Raw genomic sequence first — 25,923 nt, forward strand, 5'->3', positions numbered from 1 at the left:
GTGCCCACATCTGTAGTGAGGGCTGTTGGGGTCTTCTGTGGCTGAGGCTACTATGATTCTCCTGAACTCTTTTTCTTCTTAATGCAAGTCATGACCAAGGGAATCCCTCTTGGCACTGACTGGGTCTGGCTCATGAGCATACTTGCAGTGGGGGTGCCATCAGTGTCTGATGTACAGCACCTGTGGAGCAGCCATGGAGCCACAGTCTAGAGTGCTATCATGCATACAATGACTATGTCTCCAGTTTTGGGGGTGGTGACAGCACTGGTGTCTGGAGTTCTGGTGCCTCCACTGCTGTATTAGTAACTGTGTGCAAGGCACATGTATTTGTAGAGCAGCCAGGGAGCCAGGGTCCAGGGTGCAAATACTCCCATTGAGGCAGTGGCTCCAAGTGTCATTGGTCTGGGTGCTTGTGGAGTACACACAGGCAGGGTACAGAGCTCAGGCTCTGCAAAGCTGCCACTATTCGAGGAAGAGGGCATAGACCTGCCTGCTTCAGTGGTGGCTCTGGTGTCCACAGTGTAGGCTCTCACAGAGCAGCCAATCTCAGGACACATGCTAGCCCATAGCAACAGTAGTTCTGGTGTTTAATGATTGGGTGCCTGCAGTGGCCCAGGAGCTGTGGTCTGGAGGACAGGCATGTGTAGAGGGACAGTGACACTGAGGTTCTAGATGCAGCTTAGCTTGCTATGTTTAGAGTGTCTGAGGTGTAAGCATGCATGGAGCAGCTGTGGCTCCCAGGTGTGGGATGTTCACATAGTTGGGATAGGTAGTGTCCCTAATCCCAAGGTAGCACAACAGCGTCTTCATCTCCGGAAGGTCCAAAGCAGTGATGGCTATTGGGTGCATCAATATCGAAAGCTGCTCCACTGACGACCATGGTGGCATGCACCAAATGGCTGATACTGGTAGTACCCACCCTTCTTCTTTGTTCCTAGCCATATCCGGATGTCCCAGGTATGTTGACCCCCCCAGTTATCCCCACCAATGTGGTTTGGTTATTCTTTTTGTTGTTGTTGTTGTTCTACTTTGTTGCAGCAGGTTCTTAATTTGAAACTTGAGCCCTCTTACAATTTAGTTGTTGTATCCCTTATTTAAAGTGTAGTAATCCAACCTGGACAACACAGCCAGACCTTGTCCCTACTAAACATTTAAAAAATTTTCCAGGCATGGTGCCACATGCCTGTAGCCCCAGCTACTCAGGAGACTGAGGTAGGATTACTTGAGCCCAGGAGATCGAGGCTGCAATGAACTATGACCATACCACTGCACTCCAGCCTGGGTGACAGAGTGAGACCCTCTCTCATTAAACAAACAAACAAAAAAAAAAATGTAGTATTGAAGTCCCCAACTATTGTTGTATTGTGTATTTTTCTCTTCATTTGTCAGTTGGGGGCTCATCTATTTTGGTGCTCTGTTATTAGGTGCATTTATAATTGTTATTTTTTTCTGATGGATTGACACATTTATCATTACAAGTCCCTGTGTATCTCTACTTGCATTTTATAAAGACTATCTTTTCTGATATTACTGTGGCTCTTTAGCTTTTTCATGGTTTCTGTTGACATATCTTTTTTTCACCTTTAAAATTTTAACCTATTTGTAACTTGAATCTCAAGTACGTCTGCTGTAGACAGCATATAGTTTAACCTCATTCTTTTTAACTGGTGTAACAATCTTTGCCTTTTGATTGGATTGTACATTCCATTTCCATTTAATGTTGATTGATATGGTTTAACATTGATATGGTTGATTTTGTCTGCAATTTTACTTTTTCTTTTCTATGCATCTCATGCTTATTTGTTCCTCTTTTACATCTTTACTGATTATGCATGTGTTAAGTGGATACTTCCTACTGTAATACATTAATTTCTTTATTGATTTTTCATTATCAGTTTTTTAGTAGTTGCTGTAGGACTTACCATATACATTTTGTCTTATCAGAAACTAAGATTTCTACTAATTTAATTTCAGAAAGATACAGAAATGTTTTACTTTATACTTCTATTTCCTCCACTGTCTTGCTTTTTTTGTAATTTTGGGAAGTTTCTATTTCTTTTCTTTTCTTTTTCTTTCTTTTTTTTTTTTTTTTTTTTTTTGATGGAGTTTCACTCTTTTGTCCAGGCTGGAATGAAGTGGTATGATCTCAGCTCACTGCAACGTCCGCCCCCCGGGTTCAAGTAATTCTCCTGCCTCAGCCTCCCAAGTAGCTGGGATTATAAGCACCCACCACCACGCCCGGCTAATTTTTGTATTTTTTTTTAGTAGAGATGGGGTTTCACCATGTTGGCCAGGCTGGTCTTGAACTCCTAACCTCAAGTGATCCACCCACCTCAGCCTCCCAAAGTGCTAGGACTTCAGGCTTTAGCCACCGCGCCCAGCCTAGGAAGTTTCTATTTATATGTCTTCAAAGTCATTGTTTAATCTACAACATAAAGTTTACCATTAATCTCATCTCACATCCAGTGTATTTTATGTCTGACATTTTCATCTTTGGAAGTTTGATTTTGACCTTTTATATATCTTTCATGTCTCTGTGTAATGTTTTGAACATACAGAATACATTTACAATAACTGTTTTATGTTATTGCCTGCTAATTCTAACATCTATGTCAGTTCTAGGTAACTTTAGATTGATTGTTTTCTCTGCCTTATGAGTTGTATTTTCTTGTTTTTATTATATGCCTGGTGATTGTTTTTATTTAATGCCAGACATTATGACTTTACCAGGTTAGGTGCCAGATATTTTTGCATTCTATAAGTATTCTTGAACTTTTTATTTTATTTTTATTTTTACTTTTATTTATCTATTTTTTTTGAGATGGAGTTTTGCTCTTGTTGCCAACACTGGAGCACAATGGCATGATCTCAGCTCACTGCAACCTCTGCCTCCTGGGTTCAAGCAATTATCCTGCCTCAGCCTCCCGAGTAGCTGGGATTATAGGCATGCGCCATCATACCCAGTTAATTTTGTATTTTTAGTAGAGATGGGGTTTCTCCATGTTGGTCAGGCTGGTCTTGAACTCCCGACCTCAGGTGATCTGCCCACCTTGGCCTCCCAAAGTGCTGGGATTACAGGCATGAACCACCGCACCCAGCCAAGCTTTTTATTTTTACTGGGACAAATTAAGTTATTCAGGAGCTGTTTGATCATTTTAGGTCTTTTTTTTTTTTTTTTTTTGAGACGGAGTCTCGCTCTGTCGCCCAGGCTGGAGTGTAGTGGCCGGATCTCAGCTCACTGCAAGCTCCGCCTCCCGGGTTCACGCCATTCTCCTGTCTCAGCCTCCTGAGTAGCTGGGACTACAGGCGCCCGCCACCTCGCCCGGCTAGTTTTTTGTATTTTTTTAGTAGAGACGGGGTTTCACCGTGTTAGCCAGGATGGTCTCGATCTCCTGACCTAGTGATCCACCCGTCTCGGCCTCCCAAAGTGCTGGGATTACAGGCTTGAGCCACCGCGCCCGGCCCATTTTAGGTCTTACTTTTAATATTTGTTAGCAAAAAAACAAGAAGTGTTTAGTCCAGGGCTAATTATTTACCACTGCTGACATTAGACCCTTCAGAATACTCTATCCAATGCTCAACTAATTATGAGGTTTTTCAGTCTGGTTAGTGGGAAAGGGCATTATTTCCAACCCTGTATATCACTGGGTACTATTCTCTTAAGTCATTTTGGATAATTCCCTGTCCTTGGGTAGTTCCCTTATATAATGTGCTGATTAACTGAAGACTTGAGGGGTACCTCCTGCAGACTTATAGTGCTTTTTGTCATCAGCTGTCTTTTCCATGTGCCTTCATCTTGCATATTCCGGATGTCCTAGAGTCTCCAGATTCACAACTCTGTCTCCTCACCTCAGTGAACCTCCTGGTTAGGGCTCTGCCTCTGTGCACTGTGCCTCGGAAACTCTGTCCAGGAAGGTAGGTGGACAACTGTAAACCTTACCTCTTCCATTCCCCTTCTCCCAGAGATCACAGTCTCTGGGATACCTGCTGTCTTGTATCTGAGTACATAGCTAAATAGCCACTCATATATTATTTTGAGTTTGTTGTGCTTAAGGCATTAGAGTAAATCTGGTCCTTGTTATTCCATCATGGTCCAAAGCAAAAGTCAATAGACTATGATTTTTAAAATTTTCAATTCAACTAAATTAAAATTTTAAAATCAAGGTTAATTTTACTTCCTAAAAACTAAATTCAGTTCTTTTGAAAAACAGGTCATTTTTAGGTTAATACATTCTGTAGGCATTTTCAAACTTGTCATAATAATAATAATAATTATTATTATTTTGAGACAGAGTTTAGCTCTTGTTGCCCAGGCTGAAGTGCAGTGGTACAATCTCAGCTCACCGCAACCTCTGCTTCCCAAGTGATTCTCCTGCCTCAGCCTCCCAAGTAGCTGGGATTACGGACGTGAGCCACCACACCCGGCTAATTTTGTATTTTTAGTAGAGACGGGGTTTCCCCATGTTGGTCAGGGTGGTCTCGAACTCCCGACCTCAGGTGATCCACCTGCCTCGGCCTCCCAAAGTGCTGGGATTACAGATGTGAGCCACCATGCCCAACTCATAATTATTTTAAATGTAATACTGGTTACGTTGTTTCATAATTCAAATATCGAAGCTTTATGAACCTCTTATCTATTGTTTCCACTAGTTCTCAATCAGACTGACTTTTCTCCAATTGTACTTTATACAGTTCATGCTCTGAGCGGCTTTTTCCTTGCAGAATTATTTGGGCAAATTCTTTGACATATGGGTTAAATATGCATTCCTATAGAGATTTTTGTTTCCTTCTTCCAATTTATGAATCACTGCTAATCCAGGACAATTATTAATCAAAATCATGCTTTGAGGTTATTTTGGCCCAAAATGGTAAAGCTAGTTTGGGCAAAAAATCTGCAGGAGTGCTGGCTGGTGGTTATAAATTCTCAAAAACAGTTTTTGCCGGCTCAAAGACAAATTTCTTTAGAAAACTCTTGTGTTGGGGGATGAAACAGATTTTCGTTTCTTACTCGGAGGAAACACATCTTTTGTTTCCCAGATTTTATGGGGTACATGAAAGTGTCTCCTCGTATACTCCCTACACAAACAAGTTCTGAGAATTATTTCCTTTGCATTATACCATATGAAGCTGAGAAAACCAAAGCTAAGATTTTTCAAGATTTGGTAAGTGCCCTCAAGATAAAAGCAACTTCTCTTTTTCTAAATCCTGCCCACATTTATATTTTGACCAAAAAGATTATTCCCTTTTTTATATTTCTATACTCTTGGGTGATTTTCACATTTCATCTCTTTTTTAGTTGTTTTTGGTGGAAGAGGCAGCCTTAACACCTAGTTCACTCTATTACTGGAAATGGAATCCCCATTCACTACTGATTAATTCCTGCTATTAATTTGATACAAAGGTAGATGCTGGAATACAAGTACATCTATACCAATGCTACTCTCAAAGTATAGTCTGTGGGCTAGCACTGGTCTGTGGACTGTTAGTTAGCAACCCACAGTAATATACATATAAAAATTGTGAGTGAACTATGCAAGTAAACCTCTATTTTATCTCATCCCAGACTAGTAACAGTCAAGCAAAAGATGAGCATTTATACCATGTCACTGGGTCTGCTACAAACAGTATGGTTATCAGCTGTTCATACAAGTTTCAGTAGCACGGCATCTAAATTAGGATAGTTTTTTAGGGTTTTGTGGGACAGGCACATTAAAACTGGTAAATGTATAGATACTCTTCCTAGGAGCATGTGCAGATAGAACAATAGAACAAAATACTATCAAGGGAATAAGTTGAACTATGTCATTTATTACACACTTAACCAAACCCAGGTTCCTGCAATGTACTAGATAAAGTTCTAGGCTCAGATCATGATTCTAGGAATTGAAATTTGTCATTGTTTTTCCATCCCTCACCCCTCTACCTCTAGCACCCGAACTCTCTAAGTTGAAGAGTCTTATTAGAAAGCAGGGACTACCTCCTTCTACAAAAGAGAAAAATTCACTTTCTCCAACATTATTGCACCTAAACACTGCAAGAGGCTATGGCTGCATAATTTAGATGACCACACGTGGGCTTCTAACCGGGACGAGATGGCACAGGGAGGCTGGGACAGTGAAGACTAATTTTGGTAAAGATGGTAAAGCAGTTCTCAGGAGCAGCGGTGAGAGCAGTCCTCGCCACAGGGCCCGGTGTCCACCATCAGGGTATCAGAGGTATAAGTAGTAGCATCTGTGCCCAGGAGCAGGGGCAGTGGTTTCTACGAGAGATCTGAATTAGGGTGGCTGTGGATTATGTTCCTGGCTGTGTAGCCTCAAACCTGGTTTTGTGCCTAATGTGGTTTGGCTGTGTCCCCACCCAAATCTCAATTTGAATTGTATCTCCCAGAATTCCCATGTGTTGTGGGAGGTAATTGAATCATTGGGGGCGGTCTTTCCCATGCTATTCTCATGATAGTGAGTAAGTCTCATGAGATCCAATGGGTTCATCAGGGGCTTCCACTTTTGCTTCTTCCTCATTTTCTCTTGCCACTACCATGTAAGAAGTGCCTTTTGGCTGGGCACAGTGGCTCATGCCTTTAATCCCAGCGCTTTGGGAGGCCGAGGTGGGCGGATCACGAGGTCAGGAGATCGAGACCATCCTGGCTAACACGGTGAAACCCCGTCTCTACTAAAAATACAAAAAATTAGCCGGGCGTAGTGGCAGGTGCCTGTAGTCCCAGCTACTAGGAGGCTGAGGCAGGGGAATGGCGTGAACCTGAGAGGTGGAGCTCGCAGTGAGCCGAGATCATGCCACTGCACTCCAGCCTGGGCCAACAGAGTGAGACTCCATGTAAAAAAAAAAAAAAAAAGAAAAAAGAAAAAAAGGAAGTGCCTTTCACCTACTGCCATGATTTTGAGGCCTCCTCAGCCATATGTAACTATAAGTCCAATTAAACCTCTTTTTTTTTCCCAATCTCGGGTATGTCTTTATCAGCAGTGTGAAAACGGACTAATTCAGTGCCCTTCCCCCAAATAAAATGAATACTAATACCAATGTGTACACTCCTTTATGTTTAAATTAGAGAAATTTGCAAGCAATTGTTTGCTCTAAGGAATGAATGTGAAACCATTCTGGGGAGTAGTTTCAGAGAGCAGCATTCAGCTATTTTTTTTATCATGCTGAGCTGTGAGCCACTTCCTAAATCTTCTATCTGGCCATACCCCATGGTAGGGAAAATGACATTTATTTCTCAGCATCCTGTCTTATAATTAAAGAAACACATCCTCCTTAAAAATAAAAAATAAAAAATAAAAAACAGAAGAAAGCAATACTTAAATGTGGATCTGAGACCCCTCCCCATCCTGGGCATTCTCCAACTACTGATCTCAGTGATATCAAATGTGGCTGAGCACCAGGTTTGCTGTGGGCTTGTTACAGAACACTCAGGCCTCTCCACAGATCCCCTGTGTCAGAATGTTGGGCATGGAGTCCAGGAATTGCTTTTTAACAAGCCCCACAGGTGAGGCTGATGCACAGCCTAGGAATCCTGGTCTGTGTTCTTGCCACCAAAAGTGGGATCTGAAGACCAGCAGCATCAGCGCCAACAGCAACATTTTATAAGTAGGAAATCTCATACTCGATTCCAGATCAGCTGAGACTTAAGGTGATGTCCAGGTGATTCCTCTGTACAGGAAAGTCTGGAACTCCCTGGTCTATGTACCTTCTAGACGTGGGGTCAGGACTGTGCAGTCTGATCTAGGTGTGTTGTCTGATCAGATCCTTTAGCAACGGAGGCTTAGTGTTCAGTCCTTGTTCCTGTTCTCTTCTATAGCCAATCACTCCTTTGGAGATGTCATCCAGACTCAAGGCTTTAAATAACTTTTGTATGACATCATCTCCCAAGTCTGTTTCTCCTAAATGTCTCTAGATTCATCTTTCCAACTGCCAACTCGACTACCTCACTGGTATTTCTCAGAGGCATCTCAGATCCCACATCTCCCACAGTGACTGCCTGCGATGTCCCCTCCTCTCATATGCTCCTGCTAGTCTTCTCATTCTCGGCTGATGGCAACTCTTTTTAGTCACACAGGCTGACATTTTTGGTATCCTTTGCTCTTCTTTCTCATACCCCAGGTTTAGTCCATTAGAAAATGCTGTATAAAGTGATTGGAAATAGTGAGAATCCAATCACTTCCCAATATTTCCACTGCTCACACCCAGTTAAGTAACCAAATCTCCAGCCTGAAATACTGCACTCATTTCCTCCAGTCTCCCCACCTGCCTTGCTCATCTCTGGCCTTTGGATTCTGTTCTCAGCACAGCAGCTAGAGGGATCCTTTTAAAAAAGAAGTTGTGGCATGTCTTTATTCTGCTTAAAACTATCTCATTCAAAGTCAAAATCCTTCCCACATACTCCAGCCCTAAACCCACATGATCTGACCAAACCCCTGACCTTATCTCAGTGACCTTATCTCAGCCATACCCAGTCCCTTGTTCTTCCCAGAACACACAGACATGATCCTGCCCTGGTACACTGGCACCGAAGGTTCCTACTCCCTAGAAAAAACTTCCTCCAGATACCCTCATGACGAATTCCTTTATGTCCTTCAAATATTTCATCAAAGGTCACCTTCCCAACGAGGCCCACGCTGACCACCCCGGCACAATAGCTACCTTCTCTGTCCCACAACCCACACTTTGATCACCTGTTCCACATCACTTACCACCTTCTACTTTCCTCATTTACTCTGCATGTATTAGAGTGTATGTACTGTCTGCCTCTTCCCACTGCAACACATGCTCCACAAGGCTAGAGATTTTTCCGATTTTACTTCAATGACTTTCGCCAGATGCAAAAACATTCTGTCACATGTCTGGCAGACAACAAAGGCTGGCTGAATGAATGACTGCTGTAGAGCACCTCGCTATTCTAAAGGCAATATCTTTATTAAATAGCCTCAGGCCAAATGCTGTTTCACGGCAGCTACAGCACAAGGCCCTCTCACGCTGACATCGAGGTCGCCTATGCTTTTCTCAGAGGTGCTGCTTGTGTGTCCTCCCTCCCTCCCTGCATCCCTCCTCCCACACCAACCCCTCTGCACACTGCAGCATGCAATTATATTTCCCTCTTAGGAAAGAACAATCTTAAGACTATGAATCCCAATTTCCAAAGAAATATAAATCTAAGTTAGGCTGCTTTATAAATCCACGAGTTTGCATTAGTGCCAGTGCTAGGATTACTACACTCAGGAAAGGGAGAGTGGGTAGGAGAGCTGAGCAGAAGAGGAGTTCCTCTAGAAAGTTACCGAAGATGAGCACTTGTGGCATTACTCCCGTCTGCTAATTTCAGAATCTAGTTCTTTTAAAAAGGTTGGGGGAAAAGATAGAAAATACAATCCAAGAAAGAGCCCTGGAAATAGGGTAAAAGCTGCATGGGCTTGAAAATTCATCTCTTAATACCACAGACTTCTGTATGCAGTGGCTGCCTTCCACCTTGTGGGGACAATGACAGGAAAAATGACTCCTGCTGCTGTCAGAGATGAGGGACACCCAGGGGAGAAAGAGATCAGAACTCAGACACCAGAACAGGAATAGGCATAGTCCTCTACGGAAACAAAGAAACCAAAAATAATGATACAAAATATTAGGGCCATACCATAGCCTGACCCAGCCACACGAAGCCCTCGCTGCCCACAGTCCTGGAGACAGGACAAGGCCCAGGCAACATCTGTGTCCCTGTGATCACAGGTTCTGGTGAAATAAGGTTCTACTGGAGTCACACAAACAAAGGAGCAGTAAAGATGACCAACCCAACGAATGACCACATCAAATTCCATGATGTACTGAGCACCAACTGAGCATAGGCTGTCCACACTCAGCTCCTCACAACCCTCTCTCCTGTCTCCATCTACAACAGGCCCATCATAGCAAAAATGGATTCTGGAAGGCTGTCAGGTTTTAAGAGCCTTGTTCTCCTTTCATTAAACCATCAACCCAACCTCATGGCAAGAATTTGAAAAATTCATATCTAGGTTCTTATTTTGAATAGAGAAATAAGTTGCAGCTCAATGAAACTTAAAGTTAAGACTTGAATAGAAATGTCCCAGCCTCACCTCTGCTGAAACAAGAAACTTGACTGAGGAAGAGAGCACAGGTCAGTGTGGGGTGGTGGTTCTGGTGGCAGTGGTGGACCAGTCGCCCATTTCCTCACATGATGATAACTGGAACACAGAAACGTAGATATATTCACATGTCAGGTGCAGATATAGAAGTCAGGAGCTCTTGAAATTACAATGGTGTGTGTCAAAGGAAGGACTTGAAGAAATTTTGTATCTCAGTCCCACTGAAGGCAGTTGTCTCAAGCTACAGAAGAAAATAATCATAAACAAATCCAGGGCAGTCACTGTACCTGGTGACACTCTGAACAGCCTACCACATGCTTGAGATGTCCAAATTCAGAGAACCCCTCAACAGAGTCATGTCCCCTCTGCCTCACCCCGACCCACTTCAGGCCCCCCAGCGTCTCATCTTTACAAGTCTCATGAGACGCATCAGAGTCCTGGGCACAGTTGCTGCCTGGAGTAGAACAAAAATAGGAACTGGTCAGAGCCCACAGGAGATGTGGCTAAAGAAGGAATCTTGTCTACACTGTCCCAGTGATCTCAGGGAGCAGCCCTCTAATCTCCTATACTAACAGGCAGCCTGAGCATAGCTCCCTCTTGTTGCATCTGTGAGAAAAACACAACCTGTGAGAGGTCAGGGAGGACACAGGGCACAAGGTCCTTAAGGAAACAGCAAATCTTGGACCCCAGGAAAATTTCCAGAACTGTGACTGCAGACCCAGGGCAGGATCAGAAAACATGAGGAAAGCAGGTGTGGGGACTAGACCAACTGTCCTCCTGAGGTCTGTCCTCAGTAGGGATCGTCCCCTGTGACCTGTGACTGCTGGGAGGTCCCCATCACCACAATCATCAAGGTGATAAATTTGTCCTTCATTTTCACATGTGCTTCACAAAAGAGCAAGTGTTGGCAGGCAGGGCTCCAGGCTGGGTTGGCCTGTGTGTGGATGGTGTTTCCAAGTGATGAAGCAAGTCATAATTCTACCTGTGGCTTGAAACCCACAGTGGAACAAGAAAACTGAGACCCCACCCCTCACTCCTTCCCTGAGCTTTTCTTCCTCCGCATTACAGCAGCGACCACAGCTCCGGTGACCACAGCTCCAAGGAGAACCAGGCCAGCAACGATGCCCACGATGGGGATGGTGGGCTGGGAAGACAGCTCTGGGAAAGGAGAGGAAGGTGAGGGGTTCTGACCCCCAGGCCTCAGCCCTGACCCTGCTGAAGGTCTCCTGCTTTCCCTGAGAAGAGATAACTTATACCCCTCCTTACCATACCTCAGAGTGAGGGGCTCTGGCAGCCCCTCATGTTGCACATAGCACGTGTATCTCTGCTCCTTTCCAGAAGGCACCACTACAGCCACCCACTTCTGGAAGGTTCCATATCCTGCAGGCCTGGTCTCCACAAACTCCATGTCCTGGGTCTGGTCCTCCCCATCCTGCTGCCAGGTCAGTGTGATCTCCGCAAGGTAGAAGCCTAGGGATCAACACCTCAGGGTGGCCTTGTGGTCAGAGACGGGGTGCTGGGTCACGTGTGCCTTTGGGGGATCTGAGGGGAAGAGTCAGAAAATTCAGGCACTTTGCATTCCTCATGGGACACTCCAGCAGCACACATGTGACCATCCTGAGAATGGACAGGACACCTGGGGTGGGGAAGGGAGCACAGAACCCAGATACCAGCCTGAACACAGGAATCTGGGATAATCTCCTATTCCTTGGAAAGTTCGAGTCTCTGACGGGGAAGTAGGGACTTCTGGTCCTGACCTGAGTAGAGGCCAAGGGACTCAGAAGAGCTGGAATCGGAGCCACAGACACACTGAGTGTGTGAGAGAGAACAAGGCCTGAGAGGAAAAGTCCTGGTGCCCAAGGTTGCTGTAGGGGTCAAAGGCGACCACGGATCCGTATTCCAGGGACTGTCTTCCCCTCCATTTCCTCAGGAACTTCATCACTTAATTGTCCCGGAGAGCAGGGTGGGCTCTCAGAGTCACTCTCTGGTACAGGATCTGGAAACCCATGATTCTTCCCATTCAGGACCAGAGGGAGGGCGATTTTCTAGCGTTGGTCCCATTTTCCGACCCTCCTGATGGCACGCCAGCCTGGGAGATATACAGGAGATGAGGGAGGCGCCCCGTGGCCCCTGGTACCCGCGTGCTGCAGCGTCTCCTTCCTGCTCTCCAGGTGTCTGCGGAGCCACTCTATGCACTCGCCCTCGCCCTCGGGTAGGCCCCAGCCTGCTCTGAGTATTTGTCCGCCTCCCACTTGCATGGGGAGATGTGAGCCGCTGTGCTGTGTTCGCGGCGGTCCAGGAGCGCAGGTCCTCGTTCAGGGCGATGTAATCCTTGCCATCGCAAGCGAACTGTTCATACCCGCGGAGGAGGCGCCCGTCGGGCCCCACGTAGCAGCCATGCATCCTCTGAATGGTGTGAGAACCATGGCCCCGCCCCCGCGGTCAGCCCTGAACACCGAGCCCCGCTCCCGCCCCGACCAACCCGCAAGGATTTTGGCCTAAACTGGAAATTAAACCGAGTAAAGGCGCCCGAGTTTCTTCCCTGGTCGAGGGTCTGGCCAGGTCCAGATCCACCCATCTCTGGGTGGATCTCAGACCCAGAGACTCTGGGGGATCTGGGCCGTCCGTGGGGGATGGGGAGGGATCGTGACCTGCGCCCCGGGCTGGGGCCACTCACCGGCCTCGCTCTGGTAGTAGTAGCCGAGCAGGGTCCGCAGGTTCTCTCGGGAAATCTGTGCGTGGCCCTTGGCGTTCCGTGTCTCCCGGTCCCAATACTCCAGCCCCTCCTGCTCCACCCACGGCTCCATCCTCGGACTCACCGCGTCGCTGTCGAACCGCACGAACTGCGTGTCTTCCACGTAGCCCACGGAGATGAAGCGGGGCTCCCCACGGCCGGGCCGGGACACGGCGGTGCTGAAATACCTCATGAAGTGGGAGCCTGGGCGCGAGGAGGGGCTGAGACCCACCCAACCCTTCTCTCGGCGCGGCTTCCCGGTCCTGAGCCCCCGCCGGGAGGGCCCCTTGCTCCTCCCTGCAGAGGCCCTTTCCCTCCAGCCCCCGCACTCACCGGCCCAAGTCTCGGTCAAGGCCAGGGCCCCCGAGAGCAGCAGGAGAGTGGTTCGGGGCGCCATGACCCGCATCCTCCGCGCCTGGGGAGTATCTGAGTCCCGGTGGGTGCGCGGGTACACTAGTGCCGGGATCGCGGCGACACTGATTGGCTTCTCTAAAAACCCGGAACCCAATGGGAGAAGTGGGATCACATCACAAGTATCCAGGAAAAAGGTTGGGAGAACAGAAACTCAGGGGAGTGGACAATCCCCAACCCTGTGCCTCCCCAGTGCAGTCATCGCCCTCGGGGTCTGAGACCCAGAGAGCCACGCCTGAGACCTGGGACTTTGTCCTGATCCCTCTTTTCCTACACCAGCCTCTTTGTCATACTGTCTGCCTGAGTCCTGGTCAAGGATCTGTCTGTGGAAACTGGGAAGAGAACCTCCAGGCTGGGCCCAGCCCGTTCCCATTCACTCATCCTGAAATCCTCATCCCTGAACTGGACTTCCCACTCCTTACCTCTTCCGTTGGGTTACCCTAGAAGAAAACTCACCCCAGGGAACTTTGATGCCAGAGAGTGCGCTCGCCCTGGGAATGGCGGTGTAGAGAAAAGGGTTTTCTCTTTAAACCTGGTGAAGTTGTGGCTGAAGGCACAAGATAGAGATTCTCATAGTGACCAGGTTTGTTTGTTTATTAATACAGTGGTTAGCACAATCTAACCCCTGAATGATCAGGATTCTAATCTGTAAAAGACCTAATTTTGCTTGCTTCATATGTAAGTGTATCCAAACAGCACTGCAATTCGAGTCACAAAGCTTCTAAGTTTACTTTCCCAGACTGTGGATCCATGACTCTGGGTTGTTGCATTTAAAATTATCTTCATTCCATAGCCCGAGTTTCTCTGTGTGAGTCCAGGACATCTCAATACAAAGAAGCAGGATTTGTTACTGCATATTATAACAAGGAGCCTCAAAATTGCACTGAAGTCAAAATGCCTGTCATCAATGCTTAAGCACTGCTTGTTTTTATGAATTATGCACATCTAAGCAGTGTGCATATTTTATTTGCATACTTGGTATATTTTTACTCTGTTTTTAATCATGAGGAGGTCATTAGTTTTTGGCAGTCCCAAAAAATGTATTAAATACCGAATGCAAAGAACCCCCTGCTAGGATCTTCCACTGCTTTAGAATTCTTTCCCTTTGCTTCTTTTCCTCACCTCCTGCTTCTCCAACCCTTCTCTCTGCCCCTCTCATCCCTCACACCCTCCTCTCCCCTTAGTCCCTGCCACCCTGTCACTCCTGAATTGTGGCACTAACACTGTCCCTCACTTCCTGCCCATGTCTGTTCTCCCCACAGTGCTCAGCGGTCCTGCTAATGTGACTCAGGTCATGTCATTTCTTCACTTAAAATGGCTGCGTTTTGGTCTACCACTTTGCTATATGTTTTCAATTTGTCTCATTTTTTTTGGTTTCTATTCCTCCTTTCCTACTTTCTTATGTGTTAAGTAAACGTTTGTTAGTTTATGGTTTTAATTCTCCTAGTGGCTTTTAGCTATATTTCTTTACACTAACTTTTTATTGTTGTAAGAATTGAAACCCAATTCCTTGACGTTTCACAGTGAAGTTCACGTAATATTAAGCAGCTGCATCCAGCAAAATAAAGGACACTTGTAACAGTGTAGTTTCATTTAACCTACCATTATGTTACTATTGTTGTATATATTACCAATATACTTTATAAACTCAATAATACAGTAATACTTTAAGCATTCACATTAAGTCATTAAGAAAATGAGTGTGTATGTGATCTGTGTATGTGCATAATTTCTGTTAATTGTTCCTTTCTATATACCTAGGTCACCATCTAGTATCATTTCCCTTCAGCCTGAAGAACTTCCTTCAAAATTATATGTAGTACAAGACCCCTAGGAAATGAATTTTTTGATTTTTGATGATGTAAAAGTGTCTTCATTTTTGCCTTCTTCCCCACTTTTTTTTCCCCCTTATTGGGGCATTTATGTGTAATAAAACTCACCAGTTTTAGCTGCAATGTTTTATGAATATTGGTAATTATTTATAGTCATGTAACTACCACGTTGCCCAGATAGAGAACAGTTTCTTTTCCCTAAAAACTTTGCTCATGCCCCTTTCTAGTTAATCCTTGCCTCCTACCCTCACCCGCTTCCCTTCAGTCAACCACTGCTCTGCTTTCTGTTACTGTAATAATGAAATTTCTACAATTTCATGGACGTGCAATCATATGTTATGTAGTCCTTTGTTTAGTCTCTCCCTTGGCATAACAGTATTTGAGATCTTTCCATGTAGTTAAGAGTAATAATATTTCATTCATTTTTGTTGCTGAGTAGCTGCTGAGTATTGTTGGAATTCCAGTTTATTCATTGGTTTGTCTATTCTCCAGCTGATAAACATGTGGGTTATTTCCGGTTAGGGTCTGTTATTAATGAAGCCACTATCAATAACTGACTACAAGTCTTTGCATGGCCTTACACTTTCATTTCCTTTGGATAAATAAATATTTGTGGAATTGTTGGGTGATACAATAAATGGATGGGTAGCTGTTTTAAGAAATTGCCATATTATTTTACAAATTGACTGCAACTTTATTTTTGCATTCCTACCAACAATATAAGAGATTTTTTTTTTTTCCATATTCTTACCAGTATTTAGAATTATGTCTTTTTAACTTTACTTATTCTAGGTGATGTGTGATGGTTTCTCACAGTGGTTTTAACTTGCACTTCTTTGATGATTAGTATCTTTGCTAACTTGTCATGTTTGTCTAAGAGATTTATTACGTAGCTTTTGTGAACAATTTTGCAAATTTAATTATTAATTCCAGAGAGTTTTTCAGAATTCCTTGTTTTCTACATATGTAATTAAGCTGAGAAAGATTCCTTCCTTTCCTATTTTTTTTCTTTTAAAAATTCTTTGTAGTTAGTAAAGACAGGGGTCCACTATGTTGCTCAAGCTAGTCTCTAACTCCTGAACTAAAATGATCCTCCCACCTTGGCCTCCCAAAGTGCTGGGATTCCAGGCATGAGGCACCACACCTGGCCCTTTTATTGGTCTTTTATTTCATTTTCTTGCCATATTGCACTGGTTAGGATGCTCATAAGGTGTTTTAAACAAAAACGAGGAGAGCCACATCTTTGCTTTGTTGCTGATCTTAGGAAGCATCTGGCCTTTCATAATTGAATATGAGGGTAGCTGTAAACTTTTCATGGATGTTCTTAACCACACTGAAGATATTGCTTTCGATTTTTAGTTTGCTGAGATATTTTGTCATGAAAGTCTTGATTTTGTAAGTGCTTTTTCTGCATCAACTATAATTATGCAACATTTGTTCTATTAGGTGAATTGTATTGTTTAATTTTCAGATGTTAAACTAACCTTACTTTCCCATGAAAAAAACCAATGTGGCATGGCATATTATTCATTTTATGTATATCTTAATTGGATAACATTTTGTATAGAATTGTGAGTCTGTATTCAAGAGGAATATTTGTTCTTGATTCTTTTTCTCGTGATGTTCTTGTCTGGGATTTTTATATGGATAATGCTGGTAATATGGTTTGGCTCTATGTCCCCACACAAATCTTATCTTGAGTTGTACTCCCATAATTCCCATGTGTTGTGGGAGGGACCCAGTGGGAGATAATCTGAATCATGGGGTCGGTTTCCCCCATACTGTTCTCGTGGTGAATAAATCTCATGAGATCTGATGGTTTTATCAGGGGTTTCTGCTTTTGCATCTTCCTAATTTTCTCTTGTTACCACCATGTAAGAAGTGCCTTTCACCTCCCGCCATGATTCGGGAGGCCTCCCCAACCATGTGGAATTCTAAGTACAATTAAACCTCTTTTTCTTCTCAGTCTTGGGTATTTCTTTATCAGCAGCGTGAAAACGGACTAATAGAGTAAAGTAGTACCAGTAGAGTGGGGCGCTACTGAAAAGATACCCAAAAATGTGGAATCGAGTTTGGAACTGGGTATTAGGCAGAGGTTGGAACAGTTTGGAGGGCTCAGAACAAGACAGGAAAATGTGGGAAAGTTTGAAACCTCCTAGAGACTTGTTGAATGGCTTTGACAAAAATGCTGACAGTGATATGAACAATAAGGTCCAGGCTGAGGTGGTCTCAGATGGAGATCAGGAACTTGTTGGGAGCTGGAGCAAAGGTGACTCTTGTTACGTTTTAGCAAAGAGACTGGCGGCATTTTGCCCTTGCCCTAGAGATTTGTGGAACTTTGAGCTTGAGAAAGATGATTTAGGGTATCTGGTGGATAAAATTTCTAAGCAGCAAAGCATTTAAAAGGTGACTTGGGTGCTGTTAAAAGCATTCCATTTTAAAAGGGAAACAGCATAAAAGTTCAGAAAATTTGCAGCCTGACGATGCAGTAGAAAGAAAAACTCATTTTTTGAGAAGAAACTCAAGCTGGCTGCAGAAATTTGCGTTAAGTAACAACAAGCCAAACGTTGATTCCCCAAGATAATGGGGAAAATGTCTCCAGGGCATGCCATAGGTCTTCATGGTAGCCCCTCCCATCACAGATTCAGAAGCATAGGAGGAAAAAATGGTTTCATGGTCCAGGCCCAGGGTCCTCATGCTGTGTGCTGCTTAGGGACTCGGTGCCCTGCGTCCCAGATGCTCCCACTGTTGCTAAAAGCGGCCAAGGTACAGCTTGGCCTATGGCTCCAGAGGGTGCAAGCTTTAAGCCTTGACAGCTTCCACTTGGTTTTGAGCCTGCAGGTCCACAGCAGTCAAGAATGGAGGTTTGGGAACTTCCACCTAGATTTCAGAAGATGTATGGAAATGCTAGGATGCCTAGGCAAAACTTTGCTGCAGGGCAGGGCCTTCATGGAGAACCTCTGCTAGGGCAGTGTGGAGGGGAAATGTGGGGCTGGAGCCCCCACACAGAGTTTTACTGCCTAGTGGAGCTGTGAGAAGAGGGCCACGATGCTCCAAACCCCAAAATGGTAGATCCACCAACAGCTTGCACTGTGCACCTGGAAAAGTCACACTCAACGCCAGACTGTAAAAGCAGCTGGGAGGGAGTATGTACCCTGCAAAGCCACAGGGGCAGAGCTGCTCAAGATATGGGGACCTACCTTTTGTATCAGCATGACCTGGATGTGAGACATGGAGTCAAAGGAGATCATCTTGGAGCTTTAGAATTTGACTGCCCCACTGGATTTAGGACTTGTATCGGCCCTGTAACTCCTTTGTTTTGGCCACTTCCTTCATTTGGCATACCTGTATTTACCCAATACCTATACCCCCACTGTATCTAGGAAGTAACTGGCTTGCTTTTGATTTTACAGGCTCATAAGCAGAAGAGACTTGCCTTGTCTCAGATGAGACTTTGGATGGTGGACTTTTGGGTTAATGCTAAAATGAGGAAACACTTTGGGGGATTGTTGGGAAGACATGATTAGTTTTGAAATGTAAGGATATGAGATTTGGAGGGGCCAGGGGCAGAATGATATGATTGGGTTCTGTGTCCCCACCCAAATCTCATCTTGAATTGTACTCCCATAATTCTTACTTGTTGTAGGAGGGACCCAGTGGGAGATAATTTGAATCATGGGGGCTGTTTCCCCTATACTGTTCTTGTGGTATTGAATAAGGTTCACAAGATCTGATGGTTTGTTTTGCTCTTTCCCCCAGGCTGGAGTACAATGGCGTGGTCTCAGCTCACTGCAACATCCACCTCCCGGGTTCAAGTGATTCTTCTTCCTCAGCCTTATGAGTAGCTGGGATTACAGGTGCCCTCCACCAAGTCCAGCTAATTCTTTTGTATTTTTAGTAGAGACACGGTTTCACCATCTTGGTCAGGCTGGTCTCAAACTCACCTGGCCCCTCCCCCACCCTCAGCCCCGCCCCGCCCCGCCCCGACGCACTCGCGGCGATTTTCGCTTACACTGAAAATGAAACCCGGTAAACGCGCCTGGGGCTCTCCCAAGTCGAGGCTCCAGACAGGTCCCGCAGCCTCGGGGTGGATCTCAGACCTGGACCCGGGGCGACCCGGGCCGTCCGTAGGGGACGGAGAGGAGTCGTGACCTGCGTCCTGGGCTGGGGTCACTCACCGGCTTCGCTCTCGCAGTAGCGAAGCAGGGTCTGCAAGTTCCCTTGGAAAGTCTCTGCGTGGATCTTGGCGCTTCGTATCTCCCGGTCCCAATACTGTGGCCCCTCCTGCTCCACCCACGGCGCTCGCGGCGTCACTGTCGAACCGCACGAACTGCGTGTCCTCTATGTAGCCCACGGCGATGAAGCAGGGCTCCCCGCGGCCGGGCCGGGACACGGTGGTGCTAAAATACTGAGAGGTGACAACGTGCTAGCAGTCCTCACTCCCAGCGCCTCCTTGGCCTCAGCGTCCACTTTAGTGGCGCTTGAGGAGCCCTTCAGCCCGCCACGGCACCGTGGGAGCCCCTCTCATCTGCCTGAGGCCAGAGCCGCCTCCCTCTGCTTGCCGGGAGGTGGGCAGGGAGAGGCGCGGGCGGGAGCCGGGGCTGCGAGCAGCGCTCGCGGGCCACTGTAAGTTCCGGGAGGCGCAGGCGCGGGCTCGGCGGGCCCCCGCACACTGAGCGGCCGGCGCCGCCCGCCCAGGGTAGTGAGGGGCTTAGCACCCGGGCCAGCAGCTGTGGAGGTTCCGCCGGGTCTCCCAGCAGTGCTGGCCCGCCGGCGCTGCACTCAAATTCTCGCCAGGTTTAGCTGCCTCCCCGCGGGGCAGAGCTCGGGACCTGCAACCCCCGTGTGTGAGCTCCCCACAGCGGTGGGCTCCCGCGCGGTCTGAGCCTCCCCGACGGGCGCTGCCCCCTGCTCAGTGGCGGCCAGTCCCATCGACAGCCCCAGAGCTGAGAAGTGCAGGCGCGGCTCCGGACTGGCTGGCAACTAGGCCTGCAGCCGCGGTGCAGGATCCACTTGGTGAACCCAGTCGGGCTCCTGAGCCGCAAGGGGACTTGGAGAACTTTTATATCTAGCCGGAGGATTGTATGTGCACCAATCAGCACTCTGTTCCTAGCTCAGGGTTTGTAAATACACCAATCAGCATTCTGTGTCTAGCTCAGGGTTTGTGAATACACCAATTGGTACTCTGTATCTAGCTAACCTAGTGGAGACTTGGAGGACTAGCACTCTGCGACTCTGTGTCTATCGCAAGAATTGTAAATGCACCAATCAGCACTCTGTGTCTAGCTCAGGGTTTGTAAATACACCAATTGGTACTCTGTATCTAGCTAACTCTGTATCTAGCTGACTAACACTGCGTGACTCTAGCTCAAGGATTGTAAATGCACCAATCAGCACTCTGTCAAAATGGACCAATCAGCTCTCTGTAAAAAGGACCAATCAGCTCTCTGTAAAAAGGACCAATCAGCTCTCTGTAAAATAGACCAATCAACAGGATGTGGGTGGGGTCAGATAAGGGAATAAAAGCAGGCTGCCGGCGCTGGCTAACTGTAGTTTCTTTGGGTTTGCGTGCATGGTGTAGTATCAGTGGGTGGTTTGCTGTGGTATGTCTGTTTTCTTCATGAGCTGTAACAATGTGGAGGTCTGCAGCCTTACTACTGAAAGGAATTTAGACCACGAACGTAGCGAGACGAATGAACATATTCCAGATGGGTTGCTTTTACAGAGTTGTAGCACTCACGGTGGAAGGTTTGCAGCTTCATTCCTTTTGAGATGGAGTCTTATTTTGTCTCTCACGCTGGAGTGCAGTGGCGTAGATGCCGGCTCGATGCAACCTCTGCTTTATTTTTGAGTAAGTGGGACCACAGGCGCCCACCGCCAGGACCCGCTGATTTTTTTGTATTTTTAGTAGAGAAGGGGTTTTCACTGTGTTAGCTAAAATGTGCAGCTTCACTCTTGACAGCATAGAGCACGAACCAATCAGAATGGAAAAAGTTTCAGATCCGTCTGACCAGATACACCAATCTTTAGGGATTGTTAACACCGCGAGCGTGTACGGATTCATTCGTGACATCAGTGAGACCACAGAACACCAATTCCAAACGAAGTGGGAGCCTACGAATGGGGGACTGAGGCCTGCCCAACCCCCTGGCGCGGCTCCGCGGGTTGGGCGGGTCTCGCTTCTAGCTACAAAGGCGGTTTCTTTCCTGACCCTGTACTTACCCAGGTAGGTCTTGGTCTCAGGGCCAGAGTCCCTGGGAGCAGCAGCAGGAGGAGGGTGCGGGGCTTCACAAGCCGCTTCTCGGTATCTGCAGAAAGTCTCAGTCCCGTAGGTTGCGACAGGGGGAAGAAACTTCCGGGCATGGGGAATCTGCAAGGCTGGGCTTCCTTGATCTAGACACGGCTCTCAGGCAGGACCTGAGACCCTGAGATTGGTGGTCCTGCCGGAGGACCTGGGATTTCGCCCTGATCTTTCTGCGCCGAGCGGTCTTTGTCACACTGTCTCCCTGTAGTCCTGGCCCAGGAGCTATGTCGTTAGTTCTCAAAAGCTTTGGTTTTATGATCCCTATATGCTCTTAGGAATTAGTGAAGATGCCAAAAGTAATTGTTTTCATCTGTTAATATTTACCATATTAGAATTTAAAACTTTAGTTAATTGATCTAGAGTGTTAATAACCCATTACATGTTAGAAATATTTTCATGAGAAATAACTATTTACTAAAATAATACAGCGAGAAGAGTATTTTTTTTACATTTTACATGCTTAGAAGTTTTCTTCCGGTCTCTCGTTAGACTAGTGGATTTTCATAGCTGTTTCTGCATGTAATCTGTTACTTTGATAGAAGTTTATGAAAAAAATCCAGCCTTACCCAAAGTTGTTGTAGGGTTTTTTTTATTTTTTATTTATTTTTTATTTTTATAACATCGGCAAAGGAATGACCAAGATAAGGTGAAAGATCCAGGAAGCCAGAACTGCCCCAGGTGTGTGGGCACCAGTCCACAGGTAGCAGGACTGAGGCCTGTGGGCCAGATGTCTTCACAACAGTGAGGTTGATGGAATCCCAGATGTGCTTGAATATAGTCAGGGAGACTGTTTAAGTCTGTGTTATGGTTTGGATCTGTGTCCCTGCCCAAACCTCATGTCAACTTGTATCATTGTTGGAGGTGGGGCCTGATGGGAGGTGATTTGGGGGCCGTTTCTCATGGTTTAGCACCATTCCATTGGTGCTGTTCTCGGATTTTCTCACAAGATTTGGTTGTTTTAGAGTGTGTAGCACCTCCCCTGCCCCCTTGCTCTTTGCTTTGCCTTGCCTTCTCATGACTAAGTTTCCTGAGGCCTTGAGGCCTCTCCAGTAAGCCTAGCAAGTGCCAGAATCATGCTTCCCATAGAATCTGAACAACCGTGAGCCAAATAAACTTTTCTTTAAAAATTACCCAGACTCAGGTATTTCTTTGTAGCAATGCAAGAACGAACTATATGGTCTGTTTATGCTGCTATAACAAAATGCCACAGACTGAGTCAATTAAGAACATAAATTTGTTTTCTCACAGTTCTGGAGACTGGGAAGTCCAGGATCAAGGCACCAGCGTCTGTTGAAGCACTCTTGCTGTGTCTTCACATGGCAGAAGATGGAAGGGCAAGAGAGAGGACAAGAGAAGCCAAAAGGGGTGAACCTGCTCCCACAGTAATGGTATTAATTCATGAGGGCAAAACCCTGGTGACACAAACACCTTCCATTGGATCCCACCTCCCAACACCACTGCATTGGAGACTGATATAGTTTGGGTGTTGCCCCCTCTCTAAATCTCATGTTGAATTTTAATCCCCAATGTTGAAGGTGGGTCATGGTAGGTGGTGTTTGGGTCATGGAGCAGGATCCCTCATAGATTGGTGATGTCCTTGTCATAGTGCATTCTCCTGAGAGCTGGTTGTTTAAAAATATGTGGCACCTCCCTCCCCACTTCCTCCTGCTTTCACCAAGTGACATGCCTGCTTCTGCTTCTCCTTCCATAATAAGTGAAAGCTTCCTGAGGCCTCCCCAGAAGCCAAGCAGCTACCAGTACCATGCTTGTACAGCCTGCAAAATCATGAACCAAGTAAACCACTGTTCTTTATAAATTACCCAGTCTCAGTGACTTCCTTACAGCAATACGGGAATGGACTGATACAGGGATCCAATTTACAACACATGAGCTTTTGCAGGACACATTCAAACCATAGCAGAGGCTGCTGGGGAAAGTTTGGGAGAGATCTTGTAATGAGTAAGGCAGAAACTAAGCACATGAAGGAACAAGACATTTATTAACCTCAGGCAAACCTAAGAAGTAAATTTGACAGAGGGAGAGTAATCAGTTGCTAGCCTAGTTGTGAATACCATTTACATGGTCATAATAATGTAAACACTGAACACAGAGCTAACCAAAATAAGAAAACTACATTGGGAGGACAAGGGTATGTGGAACGGAGCTATCCACTATGGATGATAGATAAAAATAAACAACGGGCTGGCTGTGGTGGCTCATGTCTGTAATCCCAGCACTTTGGGAGGCCAAGGCCAGCAGATCACGAGGTCAGGAGATCGAGACCAGCCTGGCTAACAAGGTGAAAACGCGTCTCTACTAAAAATACAAAAATAATTAGCTGGGCATGGCGGTGGGTGCCTGTAGTCCCAGCTACTCAGGAGGCTGAGACAAGAAAATGGCGTGAACCTGGGAGGCGGAGCTTGCAGTAAGCCGAGGTTGCACCACTGCACTCCAGCCTGGGCAACAGAGCAAGACTCCATCGCAGAAATAAACAACAGGCCGGGCATTGTGGCTCACACTCGTAATCCCAGCACTTTGGGAGGCCGAGGTGGGTGGATCATGAGGTCAAGAGATCGAGACCATCCTGGCCAACATGGTGAAACCCCATCTGTACTAAAGAAAATACAAAAATTTGCTGGGTGTGGTGGTGCACGCCCATAGTCCCAGCTACTAGAGAGCCTTAGGCAGGAGAATTTCTTGATACCGGGAGGTGGAGGTTGTAGTGAGCCAACATCACGCCACTGCACTCCAGCCTAGCAACAAGTGAGACTCTGTCTCAAAAAAAATTGAAAACAAAAAAAAAAGGCGCCACCGGGCACGGTGCCTCAAGCCTGTAATCCCAGCACTTTGGGAGGCTGAGACGGGCGGATCACGAGGTCAGGAGATCGAAACCATCCTGGCTAACATGGTGAAACCCCGTCTCTACTAAAAAAAAAATACAAAAAAAAAAAAAAAAAAAACTAGCGGGGCGAGGTGGCGGGCGCCTGTAGTCCCAGCTACTCGGGAGGCTGAGGCAGGAGAATGGCGTAAACCCGGGAGGCGGAGCTTGCAGTGAGCTGAGATCCAGCCACTGCACTCCAGCCTGGGTGACAGAGCCAGACTCCGTCTCAAAAAACAAAACAAAACACCAAAACAAAAACAAAGGCGCACTAGAAGCACACTATTTAGAGGAACAGAAGTCACAATAAAAGAATTAGGCAAAAAAAAAGTCAAGCAGGTTGCCTTTGGGGTTCAGGAAATGGCATGCATGAACACTGGAGATGTGTTTCTTCATAACAAGACTTGTAGATATTTAAAATTTTAAATACTGTATATCCATCTGATGTTTACAAAGACAGGAGAGGACTGACTCACTAATTTTTCTATAAAGAGTGTCAGGAAGATGGGGTAGTAGTTAGAGGGAGATAGGGGATCAGGCAGTGGATTTTTATGGTAAGATTTTGTTTTGTTTTAGTTTTGTTGTTTTAATGGGAAATATTACAGCATGTTTGTATGCAGGAATGAATGAATCAATAAAGTAGAAATTGATACAGAAGAGGGAGGGCCTGGCCATCCATCATCACTGGTGCTGGTGGGAAGGCTGAGGAGACAGGTGCAATGTGAGGATAGTAGTGGGATGATAATGCAGTTCTCACCTGAGTTCTTTTTTCCTAAGTCAAAGAGAAATAAATTCATCACCTCAAGGTGGGAGTGCAGAAAGAGTGGAGGAGAAAGTAGGAAATACCCTTCTCAGGAGATGTCAGAGTAAAGTGATCCAGGAAATGGCATCTGGAGAGTGCAGGGCTTTGGGGGGTGGACACTGAGGTCTGTGCTCATCAACTGGGGGGGAGGGGCAGAGGGACAGGGGAACAGAGAGTGGTGGGGAGAGAGATCTAGCACTCATGCAGCAGTCGGAGAATATAAACAGACTCGGAGGAAATGCAACCAAATATAGGTGTAAGGGTTAGGGGTTATTTTTAGTTTGTCATTTGTTCTTCCCAGAATTTTATAATGCTTCTACAGTGAATATACGTTATGTCATATATTATACACTTACATTATACTATATCAGAAAAAAACTATAAAGTTTTTAAAGGGAAGGCACATGGGTACAAAGTGAGGTGTTCAGAGAAAAGAGCTGGAAGTGCGGGGCCCCTATGTCTCGGCTCTGGGCAATGAACTTGAGCTTTTTCTCCATTCCTCAGGCCACTGCTGTCTATGAGGCCAAGCAGTATCTTTCCTTTCCTTGTGGGGTGTGGTCATTTATTACCATCTTGTCAGCAATTTGATGCTTTTAAGAAGATGCTTTTTGAATTTTGTTATACATGACATTTTTAGCTTTTTTGGTGAAAGGATTTATTCATATACTCTAACCACCTTTTCCAGAAATGGAAATTTTAAGGCAAAATAGTTCAGTGAGAACCATTTTGGTCCTAGAATAGAAGATCAATATCTGAGTCTTAACACATGCTCGGGACATGATCTGTCAAAGGTGGGACAAGTGTAAGGGATTTTTACGTAATTTATTTTTGAAAACATTAATGCACACACAAGAAAATT

General features: G+C 45.9%; 2 protein-coding genes across 6 annotated transcripts in view; one reads left to right on the forward strand and one right to left on the reverse strand.

The window, feature by feature from the left end:
• Window positions 1-18,820, reverse strand: part of LOC105498600 (popy Class I histocompatibility antigen, A-1 alpha chain-like) — a 47,412-nt gene extending 28,592 nt beyond the window's left edge. Inside the window, exons 1-3 of one of the 5 annotated variants that reach the window (XR_011623880.1) lie at window positions 12,781-12,905; window positions 11,131-11,645; window positions 10,095-10,202 (exon numbers count right to left, since the gene is read on the reverse strand). Coding sequence is in view for 1 of the 5 variants with exons in the window: in XM_071097391.1 (XP_070953492.1) it covers window positions 11,134-11,261; window positions 11,370-11,573; window positions 12,781-13,243 (795 nt within the window). In the remaining 4 variants the exon portion in view is untranslated. The other 4 variants (XR_011623879.1, XR_011623878.1, XM_071097391.1 and 1 more) reach the window with 4 other exon arrangements.
• The window catches only part of LOC105498593 (tripartite motif containing 26), a 151,177-nt gene that overhangs the window by 63,607 nt on the left and 61,647 nt on the right, over window positions 1-25,923 (forward strand). The gene's annotated exons all lie outside the window — the stretch shown is intronic.

Source organism: Macaca nemestrina, chromosome 5 (assembly GCF_043159975.1).
Source record: "Macaca nemestrina isolate mMacNem1 chromosome 5, mMacNem.hap1, whole genome shotgun sequence".
Classification (NCBI taxonomy): Eukaryota; Metazoa; Chordata; class Mammalia; order Primates; family Cercopithecidae; genus Macaca; species Macaca nemestrina.